The sequence below is a fragment of the Sinocyclocheilus rhinocerous genome, unplaced genomic scaffold, assembly GCF_001515625.1.
Source record: "Sinocyclocheilus rhinocerous isolate Xijiao unplaced genomic scaffold, SAMN03320098_v1.1 scaffold541, whole genome shotgun sequence".
NCBI classification, from domain to species: domain Eukaryota; kingdom Metazoa; phylum Chordata; class Actinopteri; order Cypriniformes; family Cyprinidae; genus Sinocyclocheilus; species Sinocyclocheilus rhinocerous.
This window is the reverse complement of record NW_015658519.1, coordinates 3,142,923-3,163,611: the sequence shown is the minus strand read 5'-3', so window position 1 is coordinate 3,163,611 and position 20,689 is coordinate 3,142,923. Positions and strand designations below refer to the sequence as shown.

Sequence of the window (20,689 nt, the reverse complement as noted above, 5' to 3'; positions counted from 1 at the left end):
AAAAGGGGGGGGGGGGGGGAAGTTAACTGAAGTTCAACTGAAGCGCAGCCATTTTTTTGTCATCAAAATGTATTGCTAAAATGTATTATGTGAAAATAACAGCACCATACAATAAATGTACACTGAAGAAATTAATACTATTATTCAACAAGGACACATTAAATTGATTAAAATTGGCAGTAAAGATATTTACAGTGTTATAAAATATTTATAATGTATACAAAACTATTTCAAATAAAATGCTATTCTTTTGAAATTTCTATTTATCAAAAAAGCCTGAAAAAAATATCACCATTTCCACAAATAAATTAAGCAGCACACACTGTTTTCAACATTGATAATAATAATGAATGATTCTTGAGCAGCAAATCAGCATATTAGAATGGTTTCTGAAGGATCATGTGACACTGAAGACTGGCGTAATGGCTGCTGAAAATTCAGCTTTGACATCACAGGAAAAAATGACAAATGAAACTATATTCAAATAGAAAACTGTTATTTAAAATTGTAATAATATTTTACAATTGTACTATTTTTATTGGGTTTTTATCAAATACATGCAGCCTTGGTGAGCATAAGAGATTTAAAAATAATAAGAAGAATATTAATAAAAACAGTAAGTGACTGTAATAAATAAGGACTATTTTAATGTAACCCATGTACAGTAAATGCATTACAGTTTTTTTACGATTGCTTACACACTAAAATTGAAAATAACACGCAGTTACTAAAACCGTACACTCGAGGAGCAAAACCTCAGCCCAGATCTGCACAACTAAGCACATTCTCAGCCTCACACTTTTTGCAAAACACTACACACATTGTTTTGCAAAACACACTTTTCTACATTAGACACAGAAATCTAACATAATGTCACTTCTTTGCCATTTCAAGAAACTGCTTTCCAAAATACCACCCCTATAAACCAATTGATTAAACATGGCCGTCAGGTGTGCAGACACTTAGGTGCTTAACTGTAAACTCAACGATCAGGTGTAAGCACTATAAAAAGGCAACAGGTGAGTTTACCTGTCTTCAACAAAAATGGAAGGCAATGTCCCAGTAAGAGGAAGAGGAAGGGGAAGAGTTAGGATGAGAGGGGCAGCCCATGGAGGAAGGGGGGTAGAGAGAGGAAGAGGAAGAGGGAGAGGGAGAGGAAGAGGAAGAGGAAGAGGGAGAGGTAGACCTGGAGGACGGGGACAAAGAAGACGGGGACCAAATTTATCAGATGCTATTCGAGCAACCTTGGTTGACCATGTTGTAAACCATGGGTTGACATTGAGAGAGGCTGGACAGAGAGTTCAGCCCAACCTCAGCAGATATACTGTTGCTACAGTAATTCGGACATTTCGACAAGAGCACAGGTAAAAAACTACTTTTCTCTGCTGTCTACAGTACAACATAGCCTACTATATGACCTCCATCAGTACTATTTGGTACCATTCACTGTGTTCCATGTTGGAGACTATGTCTTGTGTGCTGTCTTGTGACATTTACTGTAACATGTATTTTGATTGATCTGCATAGGATTGAGAGTCGAGAACATAGAGGAGGAAGGGGCCCCATATTCACAGAGGAACAAGAGAGAGCTATCATAAACATGGTTTTGGCCAATAATGCGATACGTCTCAGAGAAATTCAGACAAACATCCTGAATGACCACACAGTTTTCAATAATGTCCATTAGGTCTCTCTATCAAGACTGGGGCGAATCCTTAAAAAACATCACATACAGATGAAACAAATCTACCGAGTGCCATTTGAAAGAAATTCTGAAAGAGTAAAAGACCTACGGCATGAATATGTGGAGGTAAGTAATGTACACTATTTGGTACCATTCACTGTGTTCCATGTTGGAGACTATGTCTTGTGTGCTGTCTTGTGACATTTACTGTAACATGTATTTTGATTGATCTACATAGGATTGAGGGTCGAGAACGTAGAGGAGGAAGGGGCCCCATATTCACAGAGGAACAAGAGAGAGCTATCATAAACATGGTTTTGGCCAATAATGCGATACGTCTCAGAGAAATTCAGACAAACATCCTGAATGACCACACAGTTTTCAATAATGTTCATCAGGTCTCTATCAACACTGGGGCGAATCCTAAAAAACCTTCACATACAGATGAAACAACTCTACCGAGTGCCATTTGAAAGAAATTCTGAAAGAGTAAAAGACCTACGGCATGAATATGTGGAGGTAAGTAATGTACACTTTAGTATTGTCCACTGCACACGGAACCTTTTTACATGTTCTCTTTTTTTTTCTTTTGTTTCATAGAGTTTTGCTAATTGATGCTGATCCAATCCCACATGAATTTATCTTCATAGAAGAGGCTGGGTTTAACCTGACTAAAGTAAGAAGAGGGAGAAACATCATTGGCCATAGAGCTATTTTGAATGTCCCGGGCCAACGTGGAGGCAACATCACAATGTGTGCTGCAATCACGCAGAATGGGATCTTCCACCGCCATGCCAAATTTGGTCCCTACAACACGGCTCACATTTTTAGACAGACTTCACAACATTGTCACAGCAGAAGAACAAATGGATGCAGAGCAGATGAGATACATTGTCATCTGGGACAATGTATCTTTCCACCGATCTGCTCTGGTCCAAAACTGGTTTCATGATCATCCACAATTTTCACTCCAATACCTCCCACCATACTCTCCCTTCCTCAACCCCATTGAAGAGTTTTTTTCGGCATGGCGGTGGAAGGTTTACGATCTCCAGCCCAATGTCAGGATACCCCTCATTCAAGCCATGGAGGAGGCCTGTGACCTAATTGATGCAGGGTCTGTGCAAGGATGGATTCGTCATTCAAGAAGATTCTTCCCTCGCTGTCTTGCGAGAGAGGACATCACCTGTGATGTGAATAAAGTGCTATGGCCAGATCCAGCTAGGCTTTTTTTTTACTTTACAGTCCAGTTCAGAGAGCAAACAGGTTGTTGAAGGTGGGAAGGAGAAAGCCTGAGAATGGATAGAAGAAACAATGTGAGAGGACGAGTGCGTATGCGAGGTGGGCGACGAGGAGGAGGAGGAGGGCAAGGAAGAGGAGGAGGAGGAGGAGGGCAAGAAAGAGGAAGAGGAGGAAGAGGGCAAGAAAGAGGAAGAGGAGGAGGAAGAGGAAGACAAGTAGTGTATATCATTTTGATCACTTTGTTTATGATTTGAGAGCAGTGTTTGATTTTGAACACAGGTAAAACTGTTTTGAGGCGAAAGTTTCATTTTGCGAGAGGAGTCAGAGGTTTTTTAAATAGTGCTTGAAGATGAGGTTTTGTGTTTAATGTTTTCAGAAAATGGAGAAGGGTTCAGAAATTGTGTTTTAGCAATCGAGAAAAACTGTAAACTCATGCTTTTGTTTTGTCTCCACATGTTTTTGTTTGTGTACTATATTGTATTTAGAATATGTTCTGATTTTCAGTGCAAAATGCAACCTTTAGAAAAGCATGGTTGTATTGAATGGTTTTACAATGTGGTGAGAAATAAATATTTTCATCAATGTACAGTACTGGTCTTGTGTGTGTGTGTGTGTGTGTGTGTTTTTGTCAATATATTCATGTACTTTACTCTAACAATATCTCTGAAAAAAATCAAACCCAGACTATATCATTAGAAAAATATTAAAGTTACAAGTGTTTAAGATTGAGCACAGCAGTGTGTAAATTAATGAAACAGAATCAGAATGTATGAACCGTGTATGTTCCATACGGTGTCAAAGTTGGGTTTTGTTAAATTAATGGAAAGTTTTGAATTTAGTGTTTCATTTTGCAAAAGATCTGAGGTGTTCTGCTGCTTGTGTATGTGGATCTGTGAATTGTGTGTTGTGTTTTGACAAAATGAGCCTTGATTTTAAAATTGTGCTTAAGCAATTGTAAAAATCTGTAATATGACTCTCTGTGCATGTTATTATAGACCAGGCTTGAAATGCAACACACAGTTTATACAATATGTATGCAACATGACAACAGCACTTTCTATATCAATGTGTTTTTTGTAAATTACTCTTAAATGGGTTTCTGGTTTGATAGTTTACTGATGGAAATCTGAACCAATACAACACAATTTGACACACCGACTCAAGAAATATGCGAATAAGGATACCATATGCGACTTTGCAGATGTGACATTTCACAGGTCACTGCATGCTGGTTTTCAATCAATACATCCCATACTTACCAATTAGTGTGACACACTGTAACATCTATACAATATCCATAAAAATAAATCAGTTACATTTCCGTTTGCAATTACATCTCTCTAATCTTGTGTGATTATGAATAATGTTCATATAATCTGTCTTTATAATTGAGATTCAGGAGCAGAGAAAACCATCATGTTTTTGTGCTGGAATCATGTTTACAGAGAGAGGCATAAAAGACTGTTTCTTTTTTCCAAAGCATTTTCATAGCTGCATGACATACTGTGGAGGGCACTAGAGAACATGCAATCCACCGTTGCCCATGTGAAAATTCACCATAGCAACCATGCCACTGAAGCAACTAGAGCGTCATTCACTGCAATAGACGACTCAGCTTGACACAGCACAGCCCAAATACAGTCACATCCCTGCATATTGCAGATTAATCTTTTAATGTGTACAGTATACATTTGAATTATTAAGAAAACAATTAATTATGCATTCATACATTCAAAATTAGCATGCACGTTTTGGCATGTATTGTTTGTGCTGATATCAGTAGGCATGTTTTTGGCGTGTGTCTGAGTGTGTAAGTGTGCATATGTGAAGATAGGCAGGCGTAAGTGTGTTATAGTCATTGTCGCTGCCCCAAAACCTTTGTTAAAGCAAACTGGAGTGTGTGATTAATGCTACATCAGAGGCATTAGCATATTAAAACCGTCTGTTCCGGTGGTGAAGCAAATCCATTGTTATTTTTAAGCTCAAATGAGTCTGGACAGACTGAATGACAAGGTGAGGACCTTTTTGTTGAAGGTGCCATCACATGATTGTATTGTAGTCGTGCCTGATTTCCTACAGTATATCCACACCATGAAAATGCTGCAAAGAATAGCTCTTGATACATCAGTGGAGTGAAGCAGCTATTCAAAACTGCAAGCTCTTATATCAAATTTTGTAAGGTCAACACACTTTCAGTATGTGGGACATTTTATTTCCATGATGCTATTGCTGAATTGAGTCATCAGAGTGCTATGGAGAACAACACTGTCAGTGTTGTAGATATATTACTGTACTGTATAGTAGATATGCTGCTGATTTTTCTTTACCTTTTGAGCAATCCACCTGGTTTGAGCATCTGATGCAGAGCAGTGCCATCTACTGGAACTTTGAATAAAGCACAACTTATGAATTACATTCATAAAATATTTTCAACTGGGACATTTTCCTGGGATATACAAATTATTATTATTATAGGTCACACTTTATTTTAAGGTCCAATTTCTAGCCATTAACAAACCATTAACTACGACTTTTGCCTCAATAAACTCCTAATTTGCTGCTTATTAATAGTTAGTAAGGTAGTTGTTAAATTTAGGCATTGGGCTGGATTAGGGCTGTAGAATATGGTCATGCAGAATATGTGCTTTATAAGTACTAATAAACAGTCAATATGTTAATAATAGGCATGCTAATAGGCAACTAATTATCATTATGGTCACACTTTATTTTAAGGTCCAATTCACAAGTAATCTAGTCCATCAATTAAAGTCTTGTGAAGTGAAAAGCTGCATGTTTGTACTAAACAAATTCATAATTTAGACATTTTAACTTCAAACTGTTTATAATTCTATATCTCCAAGTACTGTTACGGGGCCAACTGCAACACTCTTGCATTAAATTTGATATTGTAATATAGTCTTTCTCATTATAAGTCTATTAATGCTAAAGATCTCCCCTACTGTTTTTTTTTTTTTAGGATTGGAAGAAATGAGACTGTCCTACATATAACACGGGAACTCTGTCACTATTGAAGCAAGAAAAAGATTATGTTCCAGTAAGCATATCATGCAGCAATCAGGGCAAATAAATTAAAGGTCACTTACAGGCTTTAGATTTTAAATGCACATTTATTTTCTTCTAAAAGTAGTGCCAAAGTTAATGTACCGAACTCAGTCTGTCGATGTCCAGTTCACTGTGAGTGACTAATGACAGGCTGCTAGAATGCTAGAATGGGGTGTCCATGGCAATAAAAACAACAATGAACAACAGCTTTTAGGTTTGCCTTATTCTCATTTGCTGTTTGAATATGGGTAACACTTCAGAATAATCAGATTTTTTTTTAATCACACTGCCCTGTGTCAGATTCTGTGACTCACCAGAAAAAAAAAGTTCAGTTTTAGAATATCCACTTAAACTATATAAAAAGCACTTCCTCACCTCTCATTACATTCCTGTCACTGTTCTGTTCCTTCTAAGTGATACATCACAAAATGTTCTTGAGAAGCAAGGGCTCACTGAAGTCATCTTGCATGACTTGACAACAGAGCTCGAAAATCAGATGTCCATTTTTATGGGGATGACCAGACCTTGGTTGTCTCACAAGAACCCCACAAATGCCTTTCTGCTGTGTAACATGTGGCACCCACAGATTTATGAGTTAAAAATGACAGGTTGTGGGAAAATATGACACTGTATGCTTATCATAAATGGCAGATTAGAAACACTGCAATATTACAAGGTGCACAGAACGTAAATGGACTTAAATCTAAGTTGAACTGATATGATCAAATATAGTTTATACATACATTTCACACACACGTTTCCATTTTTATGGGGACATTTCAAAGGTGTAATGTTTTTACACTGTACAAACTGTATTTTCTATCCCCTTACCCTAACACTCCCCCTCACACAAAATTTTCTGCTATTTTAGATTTTCTAAAAACTTCATTCTGTGATTTAAAAGTTTCCTCATGTGGACCAAAAAAAAGGTGAAAATGTACTGGTTTCCTTGTGGGGACATTTGGTCGCCATAACATAGGAAATACCAGGCACACACACTTACACACAGGGAAATACAGTTCCTAAGGGCTTGAATTGAGTATGAGGATCACGTCACCTTTGAACACACACTAACACACTCCACTTGTCTGATCAATACCCTGTGGGAAGAGTGACAGCCTAATTGGATTAGGACAGAAAAGTGGGTTAAGTGCCTTCTTGGATGCCACATAGCAGATGTAAAGGTGCATTCTGTCACAAGGACGAAAAGTAGTAATAGGCCTTGAATTCTGTAGAAATTTAGAGGATTAAAAGTGATAGAACAAGAAGTCTCATCTGTAGACACCAGTAAAGAATAGACCTATAGTCTGCCACGACCGATCTGATCAGTGAATCTTGTATTAGAACAAATTCACACTAATTAAATAAATATTTATTCATCCATCAAATATTCATTCATTCAAATTTAATATTATAATAATGATATATTATTATTATAATTTTACCATATTATAATTTTATTTTGAAAACCCAATTCATTCATGCACATCTAGTTTTACAGTGTTACCTCAAAAAAAGAAAAAAAAAAAACAGTTAAATGACAAGTAACCAAATTAACCAACATCTAGAATGAAGAGTCTCTATCTTAACCTTTACAACAAACAATGGTAACATTTGTTATCAGTATGCTATGAAGCAGGCTTGCAGTCTGATGACCATTGCTGTTTTTTCTGGAGGTCTCTGTAAAAGCACTGGGTGACCTCAGCTGTCAGTAGGGCACGAGCCTGTGAATGCCCCACCTCACACACCCTAAATATCTAAAAGCATGTGTCATTTGAGCAGGAAGCAGAAAGTATGACAGATGCTACTGTAGGGAGGCTTGTGTCGTTTTGTTTTACATTTGCAGCGTCTGTCCTGAACACAAAAGTGCATGTTCTTGAATTTTTTTTTTAATTCTTTTGGTGAATTGGCTACATTTTTATTAGTTTAAATGAGTAAATAGAAACCACTGTTAAAGGATAACATTGTGAAGGATATCAATTTGAGCTGGGAAGTTCATGAAAGATCTCAGCATTCTTCATTCTCTTCATTAGATGCAGCAGTAGGAATGTCCCGTCCTGCTGTGGGTCTCCTTTTCTATGGCTAGTGAGAATAAACAGAAGTATGCATGTAGGAATGTCTGACACTTGACTGCAGCTTGTGAGTCGCCTCACGTCAAAATGATTTGTGACCCTGTTTTTCTCTACTCAGAAAGCAGCTCTGGAGTGTATAGCCTAATGGTGTTTTGAATGAAGATACATTTCTGTACACCAAAGCCCAGTAAAAAGGTTTCATATTAAACTAAACTAGATTAAAAGAACATTGAACAAGAACAAGAACATATCCTATTGTATCTCTCGCTCACAGGACAGATCATATTTGGATTTTAGTCAAAACTCACTTTTCTCAAAATGTAGTTCCTATGTTTTTATTAATATTATTACTATATATTATTTATTAATGTCTGTATTTGGACAGTTAGACAATTAGAAGGTGTATTAATTAAAAAATAATTTTTCAGCATTTTATTATGGTGTGTTTTCTTCCAAGAAAATGCTATCTCCACATATAACAAACACAGAGGCATAAATTGTCACAAGCTTAAAAGGGTGTGGGCTGTCGTCATTCACTGATGAGACTATAGAGACTGAATAACTGAAGCTCACTGACATTTCATTGGCTCAAGGGAACCTGTCAGTCTTGCCTACAACACTTGCGCACGCCTAAATGAGAGCCGCTTGACGGCTGCGCGTGAACTCACAAAACCCTTCTGGATATCCGTTCGTCTTCAGCCGCCCGGTAAGTGTGTTTTCTGCCGTTTTGCTTTGCTTAGTGAAGATACAAATACAACATAGTGCGAAGGTCAATTAACTGATCCCATAACCTGCTGAAGATTTGTCTAAAGTTTTGTAGAGTTCATTTGCACGTGAATCGATGGTCTCGGAAACCTATCTGTGGATTGGGTGACATTTAGTTTGGGGAAAAGTGAGGGTTTAAACTTTCACTTATTATTTTAAGAAGTCATTAAAAAGAGTTGGTCATTAAAATATTCAGTGACATTTTAAAACTAATTTAATTGCAACTCAGGCCCCATTTTCTATGTTTTTAGAAGCGTGAACACATATATTTTTCATATATTGATGAATTTTGGATAAAATATTGCATCGTTTCATAAAGTTTAAGATGTCCAATATCTGCAATCAAATATAATAAGTGTACAATTCCTGGATGTTTGTCTAGTCAGGATGTTGTTATGGGAGCAGATGCCACAAGAGATTTACATTTTAACTGACTGGTGATCAGATTAGAGGAGATTAGAGAGAAACTTCCTCTAGGATCAAACTGACAGGAAAACTGGCCATGTGCAGGAGAGGCTTGCAAAGCATGTAGTGTTCAACCCCAGAAACAACTTATCATATAAGATTTTATCTGCCAATCAGCTTGTTCAATTTGCTTTGAATATGTGCTGTTTCTATAAAACTGTCAGATGTAACTTAATCTGTAAAAAATAATTTGTGCCCTTTTCACTCTAGTTACACAGTAAAATGCAGTGCAATCTGGTTAAATTTGCGTGAGTTCTACTGGGTTTTAGACCATGCCCTCACCATGTCAATTTTTTTAAAAATAGGGTATTTATTAATAATCTAATTAATTCCTCATTTTATTCGTTCACTTTTGTTTTGCCATTTTTTCTCTGGCCCTTATATGCATTAATTTCTGAAAACTTTGTGGGTTTTTGTGTCAGGGAGAAAAGCGACCCAATGGTTTGGTGTGCCACTGTGTCGGATTTATTAGGAAATGTACCCCTGGGCGGCCTTGTTATTTTTGGATTGTTCCTGAGTCTAGTGAAATTCTGGAGCATAAGGGTTTACCAAACTCATCCACAGATCTGTAGGTGATGCTTTGGTATTAATTGAAATTATCAATGAGATCAAAATAAATTATGTCTCTCCTGGAAACGTTTTTGGAAAGTAATTTTATATACATTTCATTTTATTACCTACAGGCAAATGCTAAGCAACTATCCTGGACAGTTTTTTAGTATGTTAATAAACCGGGCAGTGAGCAGCATTATATCTAAAGCAGATGAGCAGGGTTGTGTTGAGTCAGCACTGGATACTGTCTGTGTATGAAACATGGGACAGGAAGTCTGGAGTCGGTCTCGCATTTCCTGGGGAGAAAAAGCAGCCTGGGGACCCACAGACACCGGCCCTGCTGTCACTTTAACATGACAGTGTTAGTCTTCTAGACAAGTACTTGTATTGGTTTAAAACCTAAAACTGAAGTATCTTTAGCAAAGATATGCCTAAATGTAGAAGTAGGTAAGTAGATCAAAAGTAGATGAGGTGAATTAAAATGTATTCTATATGATAATCCATTGCAGTGTTTCCTGTACTGCTAAATCTACATAATCGTGGCAAAAACGAATAAAAAATCCATATTTGACCCTAGTGCAAAATAAAACAAAGACAGCATGTCGTTCAATGTTGTTGTCTTTGTGGTTGCTTGCAAAAATCAACATATAAAAACAACCTTTGTAGCTTTATGAGGTCAGAAAAACTCACTTAATCAAGTCAGCATTATGTCCATTCATGTCAATGATAATTTAAGCAACAGCAGTGAACCTAGTTAAAATTATACATGCTGATAAAGAATTTTGTAGGAAGCACTGATCCATTCATTGCTTTGCTTGTAACTTTACAATATTGTTTCATATTCCTGCATTACAGCTGATGTGACAATCACAGGAGGTCACATCTGGCCTATTGTAAGAGATATTTAACTGGAAATCGGGTGAATGAAGCATGAAGCTACTTCAAGGGGCAAGTTCTAGCCTAAGGCCTTACTTGGATGTCTATGGAACCCGGCAGTGTCTACAAGGGGTCACCCACTCAGACACGGGCAACCAAACCCTGTCAGGCAGATTATTTATGATATTTATTATTTATGACATTGCAGAGACTGTTTTACCACTGCTGCTATTCATGGAACCGCAGTGATTTTTAGAAAGCAGAAGGCAAGTGGTGATGAATGGACATTAAATCAAGTAGCCAAATATCAGTGTCACTGTATGGAGTTTGACCTACATATCACCCAACAACCCTTTGAGACATTAGACCGATCTCAAAATACAGCCCTACTAGTATTAGTGATGATTTTGTAGTGTCATATAAAGGATAAATGTTTCTTTTTTTATTGTCCAGAGGCAGGATGGAAGAAGCAGAACTCTTAAAGGAGCGCCTTCAAGCTATTACGGTAACCACATGGGATTGTCTACTTATTTCAAGGCTCTGGAATTTGCAACAACTGTACTGCAACCACTTACATGGCTATGCTAGTTCTACGTCTCTATATAAATTCTTAAGTTCATTTTTCCACAGAATAAGAAAAAAATCCAAGAAGAAATTGCCCACAAACGGCTTGAGATTGACAGAGAGAAGCTAAAGCTTCAACATGTCAAGGTACCTTCTTGATGTTAGAAGTATAGTTTCCTGTTCATCAGCATTTTTCAGAATTGTTATGGTCTGGGATTTGAAGCATCTCTATATGTCTTTCATAGAAAAGATCAATGAGAGATCTGTGGCTCATGGATGGAATAAACAGCAGTAATGCACAGGAAACACAAAAAGCTCTTGAAGATGCACAACAAACTAAGCACCTCAAGAGCACCATACATCGGTAAGATGAAAGAATAAAGTTACATTTATTTATTGTAGCATTATTTACACTATATTTAAGCCAGTGACTATGTGATCTAAACCATTTTGCTATTTAGGACTGCCAGTTAATTTATTGAGATTATCGTAGCAAATCAGGTGCACTGACATCTCCTGAATGCATTTTCAATCTGATCATTGTGTTAAGAGTTCAATCTCTTTTGTATTTAACTCAAAGAACTTCAGGGCTGGTGTGATGTTTCTCAGCTAATATCATTTGTCCTGTGGTGCTGTAATGAAATCTATTCGAGTGAAGTATGAGGCAAGAGATGTGCAATGCTTTGTAACTGCATTGCTTTGTAGTAGCAATGAAGTCAGAGAAGGATGCTAAAAAAAGCTGTTCCAGTGTCCTTGAAAGGCTGCTACATGCAGGTCGCACCCTAGCACAAATATTGCTGTCGGTTTCATTATTAGAGAGTGTGTTAAATGATTCAGACTGATTCTGACTGAACATCAGTCGTATGAGTAAATTCAAATGTATGTTATTAAATATTTGTTTATATTGCTTTCATAACCTTTTAACAACTCATTGCTTCTTGGGTCTAGCATGTCTATGCAACAAAAAGTGCAAACAAAGTGACAGGTGCTTTGTCAGGGATGGCACTCTTGTGTGACTTGACCCGGGAATAGAGGTCAATCTGTATGTGTGTGTGTGTGTGTGTGTGTGTGTGCAAGGAGAACTCTTGAGGACTGCATATTTAGAAAGTCTTATTTAAACAATTATTGTAACAAATTCTCTGTAGGATAGAGAAAGAGATTGAAGCGTTGGAGAGAGAGGAAATGAACATCTCAACAAATGAGGGGCTGATTCTAAAGAGGCTCAAAGCCATTGAAAAGTCTCCAGAGGACATCATTAAGGTACACTGTTTTTGATGTGGTTAATTAATTAAAATGATCAAAAACTGCTTTTTACTTTGATGAACTATATAGACTTTATAATAGGATGTGATTCTGTTTGTAACTCCACAGGCAGTGAATGCAGATTTCACATCAGGTAAATACTGTAAAACTCCATCACAATGCTGTACAGACCATAAAACAAACTGCCAGCATATTGTTGTGATGCATTTTGCCATATTTATTAATCTTTTCACTCTTTTTGCAGAACCGATCTATATTCATTCAACAATTCCAAACATGCGAAAGCCCAGCATGACCCTAATAAATCAGAGGAAGAAACAAGACCTGGAAACTGAAGCAAAAACCGACCAAGCCAAACCTGGTAAACTGAAAGAAGACTACAGACTGTTTTCAATATTTTATATAATGTAGAACAGCAAAATAAATATTTTATACAGGCTTTCCCAAACGGGGGTTAACAAATCCCTGGGAGTTCACTAGATGCTTAAAGGGTTAGTTCACCCAAAAATGAAAATTAGCCTGTGTTTTACTGACCCTCGAGGCATCCTAGGTGTATATGACTCAGAGGTGTAAAGAGTACATAAAAACCATACTTGAGTAAAAGTACAGATACCTTTTTTTTATTTTTTATTACTCCACTACACGTTACAAGTCACCAATTCCAAAACAACTTGAGTAAAAGTCTTAGAGTATCTGATTTTAACAGTACTTAAGTATTTTACTTATACTAAATATAGGCTCAAAGATGTCTAGTCACTATTCAAAGACACATGCCAGTGAAAATACAAATACTTGCTAAGGAACTCGCATTCACATAAAGTAGCCTTGTTGACAAGTTTGGGTGAGTAAGGGCAAAACCAAGCGGCAACCTCCCGCTCTCTCTGGTAATGCCAACAAGGAAGTGACTTAAACTGTAATTCATCAACTGGCCGCTAGAGGCTGGCAGCAAAAGGGAGTCAATCCCATAGACTCCCCATGTTAAAATGCCCAACTTTACAGCAGAAAAAAAACATGTTTACAGCCTGGTTCAAAAAATTAGAAAAAGCTAGGTGCATGCAAAATGTAATGTGTAACTGCAACCCTCATTTCAAATGTAGTGAAGTAAAGAGTACAGATACTCATTCAAAAATGTAGTGAAGTAAAGAGTAAAAGTTGCTAATATCTTTGATACTCAGTACAACTACAAAGTACCCGAAAAGATACTCAAGTACAGTAACTAATTACATTTACTCCAATACTTTACACCTCTGATATGACTTTCTTCTTTCAGACAAATCCAACCGGAGTTATATTAAAAATTGTCCTGGCTATTCCAAGCGTTATTATTGTAGTGGTTGGGTGTTTCTCTTAAACAGTCCAAAATACATTAAATAAAGCGTGTGCATCATAATAAAACGTGCCTCACACGGCTGGGGGGGTAAAGAAGGACTCCTGTAGCGAATCCATGCGTTTTTGTGAGAAAAATATCCATATTTAAAACGTAATAAACACTTTTCTCTCACTTCTGCTGACTGTCGTATGCGGAAGCTTTCCGGCGGATGGCTCACGCCTCTGAGATATACTAGTCTCACGAGTTTAAGGAAGCAAAGTTCCTTACTTTAGCAAAGGAAAACCAGTCTCCTCTTGGCTTATATCGAAACTCTCCGACATTTTTTTTTTTACAAATCCTCGTTTTGTGCTTCTAATTCATGACCGGCATTTTGTTTTGTTCTCGTCACTAATCACGCTACGCATACATCCTACGTCAACCGCCGGAACTGCTTCCGCGTATGACAGATAGCGGAAGTGATAGAAAAGTGTTTATTACGTTTGAAATATGGATATTTTTCTTACAAAAACGCATGGATTCGCTACAGGAGGCCTTTATTCAACCCCCGGAGCCATGTGAGGCACGTTTTATTACGGATGCGCGCACTTTATTTAATGTGTTTTGGACTGTTGAACAGAAACACCCGCCCACTGCAATGATAGAGTTTAGAAGTGCCAGGACAATTTTTAATATAACTCCGACTGGATTCATCTGAAAGAAGAAAGTCATATATACCTAGGATGGCTTGAGAGTGAGTAAAACACAGGCTAATTTTCATTTTTGGTGAACTAACCCTTTAAAGCTAATTTTAAAAAATCTATTCAATTATAAAAATCAATAATGACTCAAATTATAAAAATGGAAAATTAATATAATTTGTAAAGTAGTTTTAAAAAAATCAAAAGAAATCTAACTAAACAGATTCATTTGTCATGTGCCCATTAACCAAAAGCATATAGTCTTGAACATGAAAATGTGGTGTTAAATTGAAAAATTTTTTGGGTGTATTTTAAGTAAACCGTTTAGATTCAAACGGGTTTGGATGACAACAAAATTACGTAATTTAATTACAAAATAAATGTAATTGTAATCGGTTACTGTTACTGAGAAAAAAAAAGTGTAATTAAATTACAATTACTTATGAAAGTGTTAACAATTACAAAGGAGGTGTAATGAGGATTCAGTGACGTTGGGATCCATGTGCAGCTTTATTAACAAACAGACAGGCAAAGTTCAATCAACAGTATATGTTCGCCGAACGGCCCGTTGAAGGTGGACATGTGCCTCATTCCAGGTCTCCTCGCTGCGTTGGAGCCATGAGTTAACAGCAGGTAAGTCTGAGGGCTCCCCGGACCATGGGAATAAGGGAGGTTGGAAACCCAGAACACATTGGAAAGGAGTGAGGCCTGTGGCTGGCTTGCGTAGGGAGTTCTGAGCATATTCGGCCCATAACAGATAACGACTCCAGTCCGCCTGATTTCGGTGGCAGTAGGAGCGGAGGAAGCGGGTGAGCTCTTGATTCAAACGTTCCACCTGGCCATTGGACTGAGGGTGATAACCAGAGGTGAGGCTGACATTGATATTCAGTTTTTGACAGAAGGCCGACCAGACTCGGGAGGTGAATTGTGGCCCCCGATCGGAGACTATGTCCTCAGGAAGACCATAGAACCTGAACACGTAATTGCATAAGGATTCAGCCGTTTCAAGAGCAGTGGGCAGTTTGGGCAGAGGGATCAAGCGACATGTCTTTGAGAATCGGTCAATAACTGTGAGGATCGTGGTATGACTCCCGGACAAGGGTAGATCAGTGATAAAGTCTATGACTATATGTGACCAGGGGCGTTGTGGAATGGGTAGAGGTTGTAAGAGGCCAGCAGGTAGTTGGTGAGAGGGTTTGGCTACATTACATGTGGAACAGTCCCGGATGTATGCTATAGTGTCTGCCTGCAATGTGGACCACCAGAAGCAATTGGTGAGTAGCTGTACAGTGGCGGCGATACCTGGATGACCAGAACTGGGAGTCGAGTGAACCCATTGAATTACTCTTTGACGCAGAGCACGCGGCACGTAAGTGAGATTTGGTGGGCTTTCGGCTGGTGGTGGCTTGGGCCTCTGTGATTCAAAAGCTGCCTTCATAACGAGGAGTTCTCGATTGCCCACATCGTATTTCTGCGAGAGAAGAATGCACAAGGAAACAGTTTAGGAGGAGTACCATGTCGCTGAGAGAGAATAGCGCTGATGCCAGTGCTGGAAGCATCCACCTCCACAATGAACTCTTGTTCAGGATCGGGATGATGCAGGATGGGAGCGGTGGTGAATCTCTCCTTAAGTTCTTGAAATGCGGAGCTGGCGGCCGGTGTCCAGACGTGACGCTGTCTCCCCTTCTTGATCATAGATGTCATGGGTGCTGCAATTGTGCTGAAACCGCGAATGAAGATGTAGTGGAGAAGGCCGTCTTCCATTCATCACCTTCCCGGATACGGATGAGATTGTAAGCACTGCGAAGGTCCAGCTTGGTGAAATACTTGGCCGTCCGCAGTTGTTCCAAGGCTGCTGGGACTAGTGGTAGGGGGTAACGGAATTTGACAGTGATTTCATTAAGACCACGGTAGTCAATGCAAGGACGAAGACCTCCATCCTTCTTTTTAACGAAGAAGAATCCGGCTGAAGCAGGTGAGGTGGATGGTCGAATGAAGCCCTTAGTTAATTCCTCCTCGATATATGATTTCATGGCTTCAGACTCGGGTTGTGACAGGGGAAAAACTCGGCCTTTGGGGGGGATGTGAACCAGATAGAAGGTTGATAGCACAGTCACTTGAACGATGGGGAGGTAGTTGTGACGCTTTAGTTTTGCTGAAAGCCTCGATTAAATCGTGGTACTTTTATCATGGGGATTTTGGGTGGAGTGATGGGCTTATTTTCTGTCTCGTGGGGAGTCAGGTTCAGACAATGTTGGCGGCAGGATTCAGACCACCGAGTTATCTGTTTCTTGGACCAGGAAATACACGGGTTATGCTTTTCGAGCCAGGGGTCCAGAGAGACCGCAGTATAGACAGAGGTTCTGGCGAACACGTCTCTCTCTCTCTCCTCCACGCTGAGATGAGTATAGCCGATCTGCATCGCTTCAGTCTCAGGTGGTAGATGCGTCATAACCATGGGAGCCGAAGAGAGGCGAGGTTGTCGTCGAGAGCGGATGAGGTTATCAATGCGAATCGCCAGCTCAATGAATTGTTCCAGAGATTTACCCTCATCACGGCAGGCCAATTCAGACTGCAGGTCAGCATTGAGTCCCTTGCGGAAGAGGAGCTTGAGGGGATCATCCAACCACCCTGTCTGAGCAGCGAGCGTGCGGAAGGATAGTGCGTAGTCAGCCGCTGAACTTCTTCCTTGACGGAGAGATAATAACTGCTCGCCTACCTCCTTGCCACCCTCGGGGTGTTCGAACACCTCCTTGAAGCGTTGAATGAAACTGGTAAATGAGGGGAAAACGATGCGGTCCTCACTCCACACCGCGGTGGCCCAATCCAGCGCCCTACCAGTTAGGAGCGCACAAACAAAGGCAATGCGACTACTGTCCGTGGGGTATAGCATTGGCTGTTGATTAACGAACATAGAGCATTGGAGCAGAAACCCCTTACACTTCGTGGGTGATCCATCAAACTTTTCTGGAAATGCCAAGCGAGGGCTGGTGGTGACGGCAGCAGTTGCCGGAGCGTGTGGAGGTGGGTTAAACGGGGGAGAGCTCTCCTCGGGTGGTGGTATCCGCAGAGCTCGCAGAGTCGTTACCAGCTCCTCTGTGAGTGAGGTAAGTCGGTTAAGCTGTTGTTGATGAGATGCCAGTACTGACGCTTGGGCGGTTACTTCTGTGGTGAAGTGATAGAAAACTGCTGGATCGACTGGTGGCGAAGTCTTCTGTAATGAGGATTCAGTGACGTTGGGATCCATGTGCAGCTTTATTAACAAACAGACAGGCAAAGTTCAATCAACAGTATACAAGGGCAACGTAGGCAAGGCAGAATCATAACCTGAGTCCATGCAAAGGGTCGAGGCAGGCGGCAGACAGAGAAGAGAACAAATCCAATAATAATGCAAGGTGTGCAGGTAATCAGTCGCAGGCATGGGGTGATGGGAAATGAAGTCCTTAAGAACAGTTAGTACTCCGGTGCCGGTGCCCTCTGGTGGTGATCGGAGGGAGCCACAGAGGCTTGATTTGTGAGAGGAGGTTACATCTGAATTTTTTCACACACACACACCCACATACAGATTTAATTGATTTCTTTCCCAAATTGCATTGACTGCTCAAAAATATGAGACACCAATGTTTCAGGAGTTTAGACAGAGGACACATGCTTATTCAACTGTTTTATTTTCTATTTGGGTTTATGTTTATACTTTATTTTTTAAGATTAACATTTTTTTCCCCCAAGGCAATGTTAGATGCCAGTGTTTCCTGTCATAACTATGCAAATATTTTATTTCAAAAACAGTATCATAGCTCAAAGTAAACAGGTGCTAAAGTCTGATTTTGTGGTGGCTGCACTTTAAAATTAAATTATTATAATCTCAATTCAAGTGATGAAGGATTTTGAAAGTCTGACAGTAATCAGTGTTGAGTCCTATTTTAAGGTGCTTTTAAATGTTTGAAAATGATTAACAGTTGAAAACATTAGAAATGTATAAAAGTAATCAAATGTAATCAGATAGTTACACTACTTATTACATTTTAAATAGGGTAGTTTGTAATCTGTAATGCTAATATATTACACACAATCCATTTGTCTCTTACAGCTTTGTTCGCCATGGAAATTAACGTCCAGAAGGACTTGCGCACAGGTGAAAGCCACGTCCTCTCCACCTCCACCATTTCTCCCCAAGAGCTCCAGCAGAAAGGCATCAAAGTCTATGACGATGGCCGGAAGTCCGTCTACGCCCTGCGTACAGATGGCCACCAGCCTGGTGCGAACGGAGTGGATGAACTCAGTCCTGTTGAGGTCGAGCAGCTGCTGAGACAGGCATCTGAGAAAAAGAAGAGGTCCAATCAGGTTCAGGTTCCCTACAACCTCTCCCATGAGGCCAGTAAAGTCAGAGAGAGCCACGAATCCAACGGATACCAAGATCCATATAGCGTCGACTTATTAGCATGGCCTAAGCTTGTGTACAATGATGGTGTGTGCTATCCAGAGAACGTGGGTCATGGACTTCCTCTCCTGCCAATGCCTAATTACAGTGACAGACCAGACGAATACTATCAAAACAAAGGGGAAAGACACACGCATGGACAGTATTACAACCAAAGAGAGAACCACCAGGGAATGCGACTTTTGGATTGTGACATCAGAAACCACAGCCCGTGTTCGGCCTACTCTGAGGACTCCAAACTCAGCGTCCTGAACGCCATGTCATCGGACGAGCCCGTCACCATGATCTTCATGGGATACCAGAATGCCGAAGATGACAGCCAGAGCTATGAGGGCTCGGTTCAGGCAGAGCTGGTGATCATTGGAGACGGTGAAGATGAAGCGAGCAAGAGCTTGAACCCCCATCAAAACTCCAATGCCTTTATCTGCTCTGCGGGACGGAAGGGCAAAAGAGACGGCACGGAGGACCCGTCCACTACAGGTACCCCAAAGATTAAAAAGGTCAAAAGGAGACACAAGCCCTGCTGTGTGTTGATGTAGTTTCACTAACACGCTATCAGCTCTTCTGTGATGCAGCTTCTCACCAGACTGGCTTCTCTCGCTCTGCATGCTGGACACTGCTGTCTTACGTTGTGGTTTTCAGTTTTTCAGTGTCTTCTATCAGAACTGCTTTCTATCATTCATGTTGGCATTTGCTTATGTTGTCTGACGATGTGTGTAAAAACACATTGTTGTATATGTGTAGCTTTAGAGCAGGGGTCTTCAAGTGGCGGTACTGCAATTATCATTTCATCTCAAATCGATTTTTGTTGGGAAAAAAACAGTATTAAGTTAACTAAAAAACACTGCTGAAGTTCATCTACTGTTCAAATGTTTGGGGTTGCCAAGAGATTTTTTTTTTCTTTTAAATCTCTTGCTCACCAAGGCTGCATTTATTTGATCAAAACCCCAGTAAAAACTTTAATATTGTAAAATATCATTACAATTTAAAATAACTATTTTCTGTTTTAATATATTTTAGAATATTATTTATTTCTGTGATGGCAAAGCTGAATTTTCAGCAGCCATTACTCCAGTCACATGATCATTCAGAAATCACTCCAATGCACCAATATGGTGCTAAAGAAACATTTCTCGTCAGTTTTGAAGATGGTTGTGCTGCTTCATATTTTGTGGAAATACTGATATTATTCAGAAATATTTGGTGAACATAAAGTAAAAAAACAGCATTTAGTTGAAATAGAAATCTTTTGTAACCAAAAGGTCTTGCTGTTGATTAAAGTCATTTTTGAACAAGTAAATGCATGCTTGCAAAATAAAATTCGTGATCAGCACTGATTTTTAATGAATGTGCAATGTAAGTATCATAGGCATGCAAATACATTCTGTAGGGCCTATATACATGTTATTAATGGCCAGGCTTAGAATGAATCTATTAAATCTGACTAAATGTGTCTATATCCACCAAGGGATCCTTGAAAAAGGTTGAAGACCCCTGATTTAGAGCTGTACCTCCCTCTAGTGGTGAAAGGACGGAAATTCACATCTCTTTCAAAATAATTAATGCAATATGCAACCACTCTCCTTTATTTTCACCTGCCAAACTTTCTATGCTATTTCTTTTGACATTTTGTTAACTGTGCTTTTGCCACTTTGAATAATTAGCATGACAGCATGCAATCTGCTGTGACATGTA

General features: G+C 39.3%; 1 protein-coding gene across 2 annotated transcripts; it reads left to right on the top strand.

The window, feature by feature from the left end:
* The first annotated feature begins 8,645 nt into the window (after nucleotides 1–8,645).
* palmda (palmdelphin a) lies at nucleotides 8,646–19,650 on the top strand. 2 transcript variants are annotated; one of them, XM_016531020.1, is made up of 8 exons: nucleotides 8,646–8,767; nucleotides 11,173–11,224; nucleotides 11,350–11,430; nucleotides 11,529–11,647; nucleotides 12,429–12,543; nucleotides 12,655–12,679; nucleotides 12,791–12,907; nucleotides 18,644–19,650. In XM_016531020.1, the coding sequence occupies exons 2-8, from the start codon at nucleotides 11,180–11,182 to the stop codon at nucleotides 19,531–19,533; spliced, it is 1,392 nt and encodes a 463-aa protein (XP_016386506.1). In that variant the 5' UTR covers nucleotides 8,646–8,767; nucleotides 11,173–11,179; the 3' UTR covers nucleotides 19,534–19,650. The 2 variants fall into 2 exon arrangements, with proteins under 2 accessions (XP_016386506.1, XP_016386505.1); XM_016531019.1 differs by lacking the exon at nucleotides 8,646–8,767 and having other exon boundaries at nucleotides 9,109–11,224.
* Nucleotides 19,651–20,689: the final 1,039 nt, after the last annotated feature.

Excerpts from the sequence above, each read along its gene's own strand:
- palmda (XM_016531019.1), top strand. The coding sequence starts at position 11,150 with ATGTTTCTTTTTTTATTGTCCAGAGGCAGGATGGAAGAAGCAGAACTC. Across the intron at positions 11,225-11,349 it reads AGCGCCTTCAAGCTATTACG|AATAAGAAAAAAATCCAAGA; the intron begins GTAACCACATGG and ends ATTTTTCCACAG. Across the intron at positions 11,431-11,528 it reads TAAAGCTTCAACATGTCAAG|AAAAGATCAATGAGAGATCT; the intron begins GTACCTTCTTGA and ends TGTCTTTCATAG.